Source organism: Pygoscelis adeliae, unplaced genomic scaffold (genome assembly GCF_000699105.1).
Source record: "Pygoscelis adeliae isolate BGI_AS28 unplaced genomic scaffold, ASM69910v1 Scaffold120, whole genome shotgun sequence".
Classification (NCBI taxonomy): domain Eukaryota; kingdom Metazoa; phylum Chordata; class Aves; order Sphenisciformes; family Spheniscidae; genus Pygoscelis; species Pygoscelis adeliae.
In genome coordinates, this window is record NW_008824032.1 from 1,699,832 (window position 1) to 1,713,892 (window position 14,061).

Below are 14,061 nucleotides of genomic sequence, written 5' to 3' on the forward strand. Positions count from 1 at the left end.
GCCCGCGCCGCCAGGGCCGCCCTCCGCAGGGGCTGAGGGGATGAGCCGTGCCCCGCGCGGTGGTCGCTAGCGGAAGGATGACCACTCCCGCCCTGCTGCCGCTCTCCGGGCGGAGGCTGCCCCCCCTGAACCTGGGCGCCTCCGCCTTCCCGCACCACAGGGCTACCTTGAGACTCTCCGAAAAATTTATCCTGCTCCTTATTCTTAGTGCCTTCATCACCCTGTGCTTCGGGGCGTTCTTCTTCCTCCCCGACTCCTCGAAGCACAAGCGCTTTGACCTGGGCTTGGAGGATGTGCTCATTCCTCACGTGGACACCAGCAAAGGGGGCAAGAACCTCGGCGGCTTCCTCATCCACGGGCAAGGGCACGACGAGCACCGGCACAGGTAGGTGCCTTCCTCGCCGGTAAGGGAGCGGCGCTGCCGCCGTGGCGGCGAGCGGGTCCCCGTGGGAGCAGGACCGGGTGGAAGGGAGGGAGGTCCGTGGAAGTAGGTCCTTCCCGTACTGCTGTCGCTCCTCTCTCCGACATCCTCACGTCTTCCCACCGCGTACCGACTTCTGAGCCCCAGCCTTGCGTCCTCCAGCTGCCATGTGTAGCCGTGGCTCCGTGTTTTCTTTTCCAGCGTGCATTTAGCCTTCTGGCTAGCGAGGGCCGGGAGGGTAAATACGAGCTCTCCTCCAGCGACTGATGTATTTTTCTCCCCCTAGCCAATTCCCTGGGTCAGTCGTGGAAGAAAGGGGATTAAGTTACAGCATTTGTGGAGACAGTATAAGTGACTGAAAAACTGCTGCGTCTTTTCTATAGCTTTTATGTGCTTACTCAAAACAGCTGCTTGTTGCTGAATAGTGTAGCAAGAACTTTGATCTGATGAAGACTTCATGCTGTGACGCAGAGGCTGTCAGCCTACGATGTGCAGGACACAGAACTAGTGTAGGTGGCATAATTGCCCCTTCTGGCCCTTAAAATCGCTTGTTATAATGTTATTCCAGACAACTGGAGATGCCGGTGGCTAAGTTCCCTTAATTGTGGTTGCCAGTGTAAAGACATTGCAGATAAAATAGTAGTTAAGAGTAACAAGGGTAAATGTCATGCTGTTGATTGCTTTCTGGAGCCACCTAAAGCTTTGTGTGGTGCAAGCCTCTAAATGTTCAAGACTGGGTCGTGTGAACTGAAGCCTTCAAAACTAAGATTCAAAAAACTTAAATGAGGGTTTTACAGTATATTTACTTCTAACATACGCTAATTGCTTAAATCCTGCCCTAGTGCCTGGATCATAGTGAAGCTAACTGATCTCTCTTCACTGTCAAAGATGGGTAAAATGTGATGATGACGGGTGGTAAAATATATGTTCTTCAATACTCGAATTAGTAATACAGTGAAATTTAAAGAAAGGTTACTTATGCTGGTAGCGTTCCTTGAGAACAGTTTAAAATATATCCTATTGACATGATATAAGAATTATTTAAAGATTATTTGTGCTAGATTAAAAGGAGAGGGTATAGTTGCCTCTTTTTATTAATCTGTTCTGAGTTATAAAGACTATCTGAATACTGTGGTATTTTTCCTTACGGCATCTTTGCTGTTGAATGTCTTGGGGCACTTATCAGCTCTTTCTCCCTAACTGAAAGGGCATGGGTGCTTAATATTTAACAAGGACTTCTTTTGTCTATGATGTTAATTGCTGGTGCGGTTAAATGTAAACGTTGCACAAAACATAGGTTTAGACACTCCCTAATATGCCTTTGAAGTTCTCATCTTTCACTGTCTTTTTTGTGTGATCTTATTTCTTAGCTTTCACAGTCACTCTGGTACATGCAGTCAAAATCAGGTTCTGAAATAGAAGACAGATGAAACAAAAAGAGGCGTTCAGCAGAAATTTTCAAAACTCCAGCTGTGACTGTTATACCTTGTATTGCCCAGTAGATGGGCCGTAGAAAAAGGAGTTTGTTGATACTGATAGTTCTGGAGTGATGCTCTTGATTAACCTACTTATGTGGGTCCTTTTCACGTGTCCTCTTTAATTACTGAGGCTACAGCTTCAGTAATGGTATGAAGTGCATGCTACTCTTGTCTGTCATGTGTAGATAAGCAGTAACTTATAACTGTTGGAGCTAAATGCATTTTGCTTGTTTGGGATCTGTTCTTTAAAAGAAGTGGTTATCCTGTCGTCAGTTAACTCTCCTATGGTTCCTCCATAAGCTTCGGATGTGGGTACCCCCCTCGCCATGCCCCCCTCCCTCCCAATTGTCCCTGTCATGTACAGTTTTTTTATGGCCGCCTTTTGGGTTGTTATTTGAGCAAGAATAGATATTATTCCTGTTGTTTTAGCCCTGCAAGCCATTGGATTGCTCCAAGCATGTCTTAACTACTAAAAAAGCCTGCCTGCTTAACCTGCTTGTGAGACACTTGTGTGAATGCCACAGTATGCATTGTGAAGCAAGGTTATGTGCTTTACTTCTGGAGCGACTTTTTTGGCTTATTACCACATAGTCTTATCAACAGGCTATTTGCTAGCCGGGTGCTGATGTGGTGACTGTTTTCCATAAAGGAGAGGACAGAAAGGAACTGCTATTTTCAGTGCTGGGTTCCTGCTTCTGCATTGCAGGAACGTTGATAGATGGTGTTTTGAGAAAGTAAAGGGTCTTCAGTAGTGAATTCTAGATTACTTGTTATGTCAGTTTGGGATGAAAAACTTTGTTCAGCTTACTATCAAGGAGCAAAGTCAAGTGTCAGCTACTCTATAGGTGATGTTTTTTGGATGGCACTGAGGAGTTATGGTGCAAAAGATCAAGAGAAAATAACCTACTGGTAATACAAGGGAGGAGGCGGTCTAATGTGTGAAGTGTGATTGATGGATTGACAAGCTGTCTTTCCAAGAATTGTGGGACTTCAGAAGAAATCAGATGACAGGTCATTCATATGAAGTATACCCCTGATCATGAAATGACAGGTGTGTTGATTTAGTGACTAAACGAAAGGGTTTCTTCTGTGAATGCTGGTATTGACCTCTATCAAACAGTAAAAACTACGTATCATGGTTATGCTGCTCCCTTGGTATATAGGCTATAATATTTTAATGCTCATTTTTCCCTACCCCTTAAATTTTGAGCTTTGTAGGTTATTGGAGGATATTCATATGTCTGTCTTCTAGCAAATACAGCAATGACATAGGTAGAGGGTTGTCACGCAGCCATGCTTTAGTGTTGGGTGTACAAACAATGGTTCTCACTGGACCTTCTCTGTATTCCTCATATTGCTTTCCCACCTCTTCCCCTGAGCCCCTTTGACATTCTTGGGTGTTTTTATTATTGTTACAGTGGTTACCTCTTGGCAACATTCACTTTACATCTTCCATTAACCTGTTTTTTTTTTTACCGCTCCTGTCTTTCTTCCCTTCTCCCCTTCCAGACAGAAAAAGCCGGGGGGAAAACTCCCTTCCTGGTAGCCTGTTCGAGATTTACAGTGTCCTTGCCTATCATCCAAAGAAAACCAACTTTCTTGTAAGAAGATGGTTAAAATCTGGAATAAAACTGCAATTTATATTTTCGGAAATGGATGGGCTGTAGTGCAAGTTAATACTCATTTTTAGCTGTTCATTTCATGGGTAAGCTCTTCGTGTGCACTTGCAGGATAATGCATGGGGAATGGGTTAGTAATGTTGGAAAGGTGTACCACAAAATTTTGCCTCTGGGAGGAGGGAGAGTGGAAAAGGCTAGTCCAAGACTTGTGAAGATATGTGCATACGCATGCTTTTTAAAAATCAATTTCACTTCCCAAAGATGAATTTCTCTCTGTTTCAAACAGGGTATTGCAGAGATTCTGGAACGAGAGCAGCACAGTTTTGAAGACACATCTTGCCAAACTTGTGTGTCACTTAAAATTTGTTACACAGTTTTAGATAACTGTCACTTCTCCCAAACTTCTGCATCTCCCCTGCCACATGAAAACACTTCAGGTGTTTCTCACTACCCAGTTACTTTCCAGCTATCTCAGGTATTTTATTCTTTGGTACCAAGTCTGAAAGATAGCTTTGGAACCAAAGCAAAGCATTCTTATGGTTTCTTGGCATATAATGTAAATGAGTGAGAATGCAGATGCCCTGTAATCTCCTTGATTTATCAGATTTTTTTAAAATAAGATTATCTGTAATATGGAAATTGAGCAGACTTGTCTCTTTAATGGTGTGTCAAGCAGCTGCTCTTTATATTACTTGACAAAAGTTAAGATCATTTCTGTGGTAAAAGTACATTAATCTTAGAGGCAAGGAATAATGTAACTTTATGAGCTCAAAGCTGCAAAGCCACTCTGTAACAGCACTTGGACTACTGTTGTGCCAACAATTCAGTTCTTCAGAATTTGCAGAGCTGCATCTTCAGCTGCTAAATTCCTGTGTATTACTTCAAGTCATAATTCCTCCTGTGCTAAAAAAAACCCACAAACAACCCTCATGTCATCAGATTGATAGCAGGTGCTGCTAATACAACTGACCACCTCAGCTGCCTTGGCCTCTGTGTGTAAGTAGGTATAGATCAGTGTAAATTGTGCCTTTGACTTTGTTTCTGTGAAGCTAAGGAATATTGACTTCTGTGTTATGCAAAGATACAAGCTCAGCAGTCTGATATGACCAGTTGTGGGTCAGCAGCTGATGGCAGTAGTCTAAAAGTGCTCTTTCTTCTGATGCTCAATATGTGGTTGTCTCTGCGGCAGTAGCAGCTGCTGTCTCTGCTCTTAGGAGGTGAAAGTAACAAAAATGATTCTGAAGAGTTTTCATTCTTAATTTCTTCTTTTAAATCCTGCATTTTTTTTTTTAAGAAACATGAAAGGCTTAATATGCTTCTCTTGAATACCTTTATCTTCTCTGGTCTATATGACTTAATTAGCCGTAGTAGAAGTGGGCAGAGGAGATAATTTAATCTCTATTACTCAGTGGGATCAGTGTCTCCTGTCATCCTCTGCCATGCCATCAAGTATAAAAGTGCATAAAACTCTTTGCTCTTCCTTCCCCACCTTTACTTGAGGCACAGCTCATTAGTGCAATTAAGAGTGTTTGCTATTGTGGTTCAGAGAACCTGTTTTTTCCCCTGAAAAATCAGGACCCGCTGTAGCACCTGGGCCCCAACTCCTACCCTGTCCAATTTTTCGCTGCATGAAATTGAGCCTGTCTTCAGAGCAGACTCCACAGTCTCTGTGGAATGTGGACTCTGAGTTTCAGCTGAGGTGCTTGATCTAGAAGCAAGGGGTTTTTAGGGTGCAACATGCAGGAGATGCAGGTCCTCATGGTGACACCTATGGAGCTGAAGAGGGCAGAAGTAGTGCATTCCAAGTCAGGGCTCAGAAACATCTCGTATGTATAGGACAAAGAAGTTGTAACTGTCTGGTGTCAGTTTTCAACTGTTGAAGCTATTGCAGGAGCACTGCCCATCTTTGTCTGGAGACTTCCTCAGTTGGGGTTTTTAGTAGCCACATGTCATTCTCTATTCTGGACTCCGTTTTGAGAAGAGGCTTGAGGAAATAGTGTTGATACTTGGAGAAATTTATAGAAATTTGATTTCCCTTACTTTCCTCTGGAGTCCCCACATTATACCCTTAAACTCAATTTGAATTTCTCCTGAACCTGCTTGTATTATTTGTAAGGTTCTGCTGAAATTAGTGCATTATGTTGTAGGCTGAGAAATGCTTTCATCTTCGAATTACAAAATGCAAATTCTAGACCATCTGTCTAGATGTCCTCCCTCCTCCCCCCCATCTGCTGAACAGCCTACATCATATGTAGAGTGCTGCTTTCTTCAAGTTATCTTGCTGTACTCCAGTTTGTCAAAGTATTTCCTGTATTATGAAAGAGAGGAGTCGAGAGCTGGTGTTCTCCAGTTCTTATCCTTTCCAGTTTAAAAAAAAAAAGTTTTAACTTACTGGTTTTCTGCATGATCTACACTTTGTCTACATGCTGGAAAACAATCAGGCGTGGGAAAACTGCAGAAAGACTGCTGGCTGGATTTAGGCCAGCTGGTGGGTGGGAGGCAGTAGCACTTTGGTTCATTTGGAGTTTTGTAAATTAAAATCTCAAAAGAACTTTAGCATAAATGTGGGTTGCTTGATGATGGTAGCAGTGTAGGCAATAGTAAGCAGTGTGGCTAGTTGTGTGCACATTGCACTATAAGAGATCTCCCATCTTCTGATCCTCTCAATTTCCTATAGTAAATACAAACATCTTGATCCTGCTCAGCTAGTTCGGAGTTACGGGGTTTTGCTTCCTTACAACAAATGTATATAAAGCTAGTTACAAGTTTGGTGACATCACGTGTTGTATGTGTACAGGTTTTCATAACAGTTGAACTGAGACTGAATATGGGCAAAGAGGAAAACTTCTGTAATGCCTTTCTTCTCTTCTTATGTCCTTCCCTAAGAAGCCCATAAAGTCCAAAACATGGTCAGTGCTTTTATTCCACCACCCCGCACTTCCACTATTGCAGCTCGCAGTGTTGAGAAGAGTCTGGTCTGATGGGTAGGCAGCTGTTTCTCACAGTAGTTATTGAGGCTAACAAAGTGGGAACTTGAGGGCATGTATTTGGCTATAGCTTGTGGGATTTGTTCTTTTCCCTTCATTTCCAGTTGCAGGCTCAAGTGAGTGCTATCATCTGTCTTAATTCAGTAACTAGATTCTCACATTATTACTAAAATTCAGAGTTCTGTTGCAAGCTAACTGTTTGTGGAGAGAGGAGTGTTCAACAACCCAACAAGGTAGTAAGGCCAAGAAAGGGGAAAAATAGGTACCTTTCCCCTGCTGCCCCAAACCTTGAAATAAAAAGTCTGAGGGCTCTAAATGTCCTGTATGATTGTAACTTTTCCAAAGTACCTGCGTTTACAATGTAGTTATTTACCTCTTATTTGATCAATATGACTTCTGATATTTGTCTTCAAATTCAACAAACGGGTTTTACTTTATTATCTTATTGTATTGAGGGCAAATACACTTATTCACGGGGGGGAAATACTGGGAAAAGCTTTGAGAACTGCTGAGTTCTTGTAATATATGTTTGCTCATAAAACTTGTAGGCTTTTGATTCCTTTTGTCTTTATGTTGTTGTCTGATCTAGTGTCCTGCACAGAGCAAATTACGTAGCTTCATTCATTCACTCAAATAAAGAACTTGTATTATTTAGTATTTGAAGATCTCAAAAAAAATAAGGGAGATAACTTTCCCTGGTAACTTCCATTCTTGTTTTTTGAGTACCCAACCAGGTACGCTGGTGTTTTTAAAATAAATAAAAAAAAAAAAGAGAAGATATGTCATAGGTTATTTATTAACCTTCTTTTCGAAGCTAGAGACTGCTTTTTAAAGGTATCTTTAGCCTTGCCTCCTAAGCAAACAAAGTTTACGTGGCTGTGCCATATGTTCACCTGTAGCGCTCGCTGACCCTGTTCTGTTCTCTATTCCCTCTTTCTCCCCTGTAGCATCTATCAGCAGCAAAGGGTGACCTGTCAAAATAAGTAAATTTCTGTATCTTGTGCATGTCTCAGCACTGGGTGAAAGAGAAAGACCTTAATTAGGGACAGCGCTGAAGGAAGAATCACAGCTATGAGCCCGAGTCATCTGTGATGCTCGGTCTGCTGCTAGTCAATCTGCACAAGTGAAACTCAGAACCAGCCACAGCACGTGTCCTCTGTTCTTCACTGATCGCTGGAGAAGGGTGGCTGAAAATTAACGCTGTGGCAGGAAAGAGCTGGGTTTTATGGGATGCCAAGAGCAATGGGGTGCATTACCGAGGTGGTAGGAAACATGGGGACAGAAAGCTAAAAGCGATTGATGTCTGAAATACGGGGCTACGTTAGTTCTGCTCCTTACAGGATTTATTTGCCCAAACGTTGAATCACATTTATGATTCTGTCTTGCTGCCTTCATTTTTGTAAATATTCTTATGACGCAAACCCATGAACTGGATTACTTTGCATATGGTATTCAGCATGAGTTTCATTAATGTTTAATGTGCTTTCTTACTGGTTAGTCACCTCTTAAACCCCCAGAGGATTTTGTAAATGCTTCCCCAACTCCTTGCCGTAGTGCTGCCATTGAGGCTTACAATGGACAGGTAGCTATTTTCTATGATTCTATTTGAGAGATCAAGTTTGAGGTTTTCATTTGGTTTAACATTATGTAATCTGATCAGTATGGCATGAGCAAAATTACAGCTTTAAGGGAGTGCATATGATGAAAGTATTTTCTTGTTGTATGAAGATTTAAGAGCTCTTAAATGAGATTATTTTGTGTCTATTAACACCAGCATGCAGAAATGTCTATTTTCATATTTAGCGTGTGCTGGTATCAACTTGGAAGACTTTTGCAAGATGACGTTCGTCTCAGCTGAGGTTTAGCACTGTTGTAGGTCAGCAAGGCATTTGAAGTTTGCACAGGCAAGCTGCATAAGTAGTTTCTTCCTCTCAGTAATTTGTAACCATTTTTCTCAGGGACCTGCTGACATGTTTTAACTGCTGAAGTGTACAGTCAGGCCGCTTATGAGCAGGTGACTGTCAGTGGTAAATCAAACTAATCTGTTTTACTTTTTTTATTGGATCAGACTGAATGTGCTCACAAAGGGTGAGAAAAACATCTCATCTGTGGGAGCCGCATATCCCTTAAATCCTTCAGTGGGAAGGGGAAGATCACATCTGCCATGTTCTTGCTCTGAAGATCTTGCCGGATAAGTAAACTTGTGCGGAATACACTGGGTTGTACTCGTGGTTTAGGTTTGTTGGCTAGTAAGAATAGTTTACAGCATGTGCTGTTTCCTCAGCAGACTTTTCTGGATATGTTGCTATCTTTACAAAGGTATTGCTTTTTGAGTGCTATTTACTATTTTCCCTATGCAAGTTAGGGGATCTGCTTTTGCTCCAGAATACTTGCATCCTGTATATGTAAAAAATCATAATCCAGAGCTGACTTTCTGGACCGCAAACTTCCTGCTTGTTTTCATTATTTTTATGAAATAAATTTTGCTCTATGCTTTGAAAACAAAATGTGAAAAAACACCCACTTGGTGTGTGTTTTTTCAAACATCCACTCTCTGGGCTTGTTTGAGATGGCAAAAGTGGTGGGAAGGATGCTTCTTAGAGAAGAGAGGAGTTATTTTCCTGGATAAGATACAATATTCTCCCCTCCCCCTGCCCCTGCTTTTTTTTTTTCCTACAAAGAAAGAGAAAATTCAATCCTGAAAAAATGATAGTGGGACTAGTTTGACTAAGAACCATGTTTCTAGTGACCTTTTAAATCTCTTGTTAATCAGGTTTATCTTGGAAACACTGAAGACTGTTTAATTCTAAACTTAATAATTGTAGATGATGCAAGTGTGTGTCTGTTTTCCCAGTGCTATAATCACACATCCTTAGTTTCCTAAAGGCATCTGTTCTGCTGTCGTTGGCTTCTATTTGAGTGGAAAGTGTTCTCCAAATTATTAAGCAACGCATGTATTGAATTCTGAATTGCAATGCACGGTGTTCTGGAGAAGAAAATACCGCAGAGGGTAAGTGGACTCTTCTGCATCATGGAGTTCTGATGTTATAAAGGGTATTCAAGGAATTCAAATTTCTACTTTTGTGAATAATTCCACCTTCTAGAGACACTGGAATCCACGACAATTAAAATATTAATGGGTCTGTGAAACAGCCATTTTCCAGTAAATAGCAAAACCCAAAACAAATGAGAAATAGCGCTAAGAATTAAATTTTTAGCTTCAGTTTTATCACTATATCGTGCACATTATTTTAACTGGTTGTTACTCTGAACTGTTAAAAATACTGATTTAGGTACTTAAAAACAGTCAAGTTGGATCTATTAACTGTTACACTTGTTAAGTTGGTCCAGATCAGTGCAGTGAAAAGTTCATAGAGTATGAATGTTTATGCCTGTTTCTGTGAAATGAATTACTAATTCACATCCCGATGATGGAAGGGAACTTAACTGCACTGCAATAACTGTCACCCTGATAACTGAGAACTTTTTTTTTTTTTTAGTTTTACATCATGTCTGGGAACTTTCTCATATTGAGGGACTGATACCTGTGGAAAGATACCAAGGTATCTGTATATGTGATATCTATAAACTGCTCAGTGAAGTGGATAGTCAGTTGTCACTGCTGTCATTTCAATACTTGCATGTGAAACTTTAAAACCAATGTTTAATGAGGTGACTGATATTCTACTAGAAATTTTTATAAATTAACTTCTGTTATGAACTTGGTTCAGCTTTTTCTTGTAGTGATATTGGTGAACAGAACAATTGAGAATCATTCGAAGTTGTATTGGTAACCAAAGGAAACTCTTTTATAAAAACACCACCAAACCCACCAAAAAAACCCATCACCCCATCATTCCTGATATTACTTGATGTGAAAAACAGCAACAAAAAAACAGTGATAGAAGAGAACCTGGAATCTTTCTGGCTGGCTTTTACCCAGTCCTGTGTTGGCATTGCAGCATTTGATAGGTGCTTGCTGGCCAGAGCAGGCGATCGGAACAGTTTATTGACTCAAAGTCAAATGCCTAATGGTGACTTTTGTTCTTGTGTGTGTTTGTGAAACAACAGAATTTTTTAGATTGTGTTACTAACTACTACATGTGAACCCCAGGTCTCTGGTTTGTTCTGGTTTTTATACATCTGTAGTCTTTTGATATGTTTATTTTAGTTTCTATAAATCACTTGAGCACTAATTTTATTCAGATGGATATGCTATTGCAGTTATGCATAGTCATTTGCTTGACACCCTCTCTCCCCTCTTTAGACATAATTTTCTCAAAATAGCATCTGGCCATCACACTACCATGGGACTAGATCATCCAGTCTACTGCTATTAAAAAGAAAAATGAGGCTTGACATATTTGTGTCAATTTGGCAAGATGCCTGAATCATTATGCTCAATGAAATATGTGACGTTTCAAGTGGTAATGTAACCTGCAGGAACAATTGCAAGAGAAACTTAAGGCACTGCAAAGAAAATGCCACCTTTACTTGGTCTGGGAGGTTCAGATGCTGACACAAGTCACCTGATCAATCCCCAGCACAAGATTGCGATTTAGTCCATTAAGGTATTTAATTTTTTTCAAAATTTTTCATACTCTAGAATTTGCTGGTGGTGATCCTGGGAAAATTTAAAGTGCCTTTTGAGTTTAAAAGGAAAAAAACCCCAGTAAATATCTATGGAGCTTCCTTTCCTACAGTAACAAGTAAACAAACCTAAAACTAGCCCGAACTCAAGTGGTGTGTGTAATTTTTGAGTAAGTCGTAATTACTTGCTGTTCTTTGGTTCGCTAGCAAGTTTGTTTTGAACTGTCATGGGTTCATAGTATGGAATTTTTAGCAAAAAAGCAGACTATGTAATATTGTTTAGTGTTCTAGTAACTAGGAAATATGTAGAAGCATAAAAAAAAATATTCCTTAAATTTGATACTTAACAAATTCATTTTTCTATTTGACTTCTGTTAATAAGAAAATTCTGGAACCTGTGCAGACTAAGTAGAGTTCTTCCAAGCTGCCTTGAAAAATTGCCTTAAACTGCATCAGCCATAACCTTGCTTTCAGGTGGGTTCAATAATGCTTAAAATAGAATGCCTTTTGAGATTTAGAAAGCCTTATATTTACATCAAACTGTTCAAAACATTTGTGGCAGGCGGTTTTTGGTTTTATATTTTCAGTTTCTGCTCTACCTCTCCTTTTTATATGATCGGTCACTTATTTTTAGCAATTTGACCCTGCTGTTTTCAGTTCAGTGCTCAGCAGTTGAAATAACAGGGCTGTGAAGGTGGCAAGTGCCATCCAATGGTTGTATAGTCCGAGACATCTAAAAAAGCATCACCGTCTTCTCTGCTATGTGGAGATGGGAAAGCCGGGAGGGGAGGGAAGGATAGGAGGAGTTGGATGGAAGTGTAATGCCAAAGTTTTTCTTATGTTCCTTTATGCCATGCTGTTTTTCAGATGACAGATAGCCTTTGCCCCAACCTTTCTCCCACAAAGGCTAGGTGTGGTCCCGAAACATGTTGTGGTGACAGGTGGCTAACACTGCCTCATCTTCTTTTAACCTGTTAAGAATGAGTGAACTTTAACCTCTGAGAAGCAAGAGTAAATAAAAGCCTCCATAAAAGTTCAGAAATCCTGAAGAAGGGAAGCTACATGAGGCTTTGACAGCCATCTTAAATACCATGTTTTGTGTTCTTTATTTTTTCTCCCATCCCTTCTTTCTGGAATCCAAAATGATGACTGAAGGTGACATAATGTTTATAGGGGAGGGAATTAAGCTTCCATTTCCTAGTCCGAGTACTTGATTTTGCAGCATCTCTACTTTAGGGTTGGAACGAACTTTTAACTAATATTAACTTCCACTCATGACAGTGGCTGCAAGGATATGACCTTTTGCCACAGCATTAATCTTCAGAAATAGCGTCTCTCTATAAAATTGCCATGGGTATGTGTTTTGACATCTTCTAGCATACACAGAGGTTCCTCAAGCAGGAAATACACAGTGATTATTTGCTGGCTCATGCAGGGAGCCTAGCCAGTTAGGCTATTTACTGAGTATTGATGTGCTTACCAGCTCAGTGAGTCCCTGCTGGCCTGGAAGGTGTAAGGTAGGAAAATATCAACCTCCTTTGATTCTTGGAGTGTGTTGATTCTTGATCTTGCTGGGTCAACATATTCCAACTCCACTTTTTTCTCAGATTTTATGCCGCCTTGAGTAAACACTTTTCTCTTGAATTAAGTTAGTGTCTCAGCAACTTCACTCTTTTTCTTACCTTTTGTGGCTTACAGCCGTGAGAGTATCTTCTCATAAAGTAACTGTTTTTGGTGGAGCTGAGCCCAAGCTCACACTGGACTTTGGGTTGTAAAGAGTTGAATCTCTTGGTTTGATGATCTTGGGACTGCATGCTTGTTTACTGTGGGCCAGTGTGTTTGAAACTGTTGGGTCTGAACTTCTCAAAATAAACGTGATTTTGTTGCCTACAGCTGGTGAAGGAGAGAGTTGTGGGTTGTTTCATAGTTCCAGAGTTTCCATTAGTCAAATCAACAATGTTGTCCTGTTTGAGTCATCTCTTTCTTAATTATGTACTGTTATATTATGGATAAAATATTTGTTAGGGATATGGCCTCTTTTTCATGAAAGAGGCAAGGAATTTGCAATAATAATTTGAACTAATGGAACAGATTTTAATTTAATCTTAGAGGGATCGAACATATGACTGCAACTGTCCATGAGCTGCATTTTGTTGCTGGGAATTTACAGAGTTGACTGCAGCAGTGGTGGAGAAAGAAGAAATTTGACTTTACATGCCGGATGTATATGTGATTGTATTAAGCAAATTAACAGAGGAAGATAACACTGTGTACTATGTACTGTTTATAAAGATATCTGAAAAATCTGAGATTCTATTGATGAAGACAATTCAAAGATCAAATCGCTGAGACATTTTATATCCCCAGCTCTTCCATTATTTCAGATTCACGTTCTGGGCTACAGTACTTCTGTGTATTTTCTGTCCTGGTCATGTCAAGAGTAGTTTGTGTCCAACTCATCTGTTGCATACATCTAAAGCCTGTATATGTAGTCTGTAAAACACTTTAATATTAAAGCGTTTCACTGATACTGGAAATAGCACTGATAGCTGTTAATCAACATTTCATTGCTTTAGTTTAATCTGTTAATTTTATCATAGGTTTATGAAAAACATCCATGATAGTTCTAGATGTATATCCCAGATGTGCTACTATACTAGAGTTCTAGATGTATATACTACTGAAATATTGCTCATTTGCTGTATTTTGTTTCACTTCTTGTATCCTGACAATATTTTTATTGTAGATGTATATGAACAAAGATCTGCTTAGCAGTTCCCGAAGAATGCCAAGTCATCTTTAGCTGACTTAATTGTAATGTGTAAGAGTAGTTTAATCATTACAATTTCCTCTTTTATACTTTTTTTTTCATTCTGTTGTGTTTACCATCATGATGTTAACATCCTTACCTTGTTTATGGGTCAGTCATTCCTTAGACTATGTGCTGGATTTTACTAGCCTAGTTG

The 14,061-nt window shown here is 40.2% G+C and overlaps 1 protein-coding gene across 2 annotated transcripts in view; it reads left to right on the forward strand.

Moving 5' to 3' along the window:
• Positions 1 to 77: 77 nt before the first annotated feature.
• Positions 78 to 14,061, forward strand: part of MAN1A2 (mannosidase, alpha, class 1A, member 2) — a 161,802-nt gene continuing 147,818 nt past the window's right edge. For both annotated transcript variants that reach the window (XR_663845.1, XM_009329140.1), the window contains exon 1: positions 78 to 385. Coding sequence is in view for 1 of the 2 variants with exons in the window: in XM_009329140.1 (XP_009327415.1) it covers positions 78 to 385 (308 nt within the window). In the remaining variant the exon portion in view is untranslated. The remainder of the gene's footprint in view (positions 386 to 14,061) is intronic.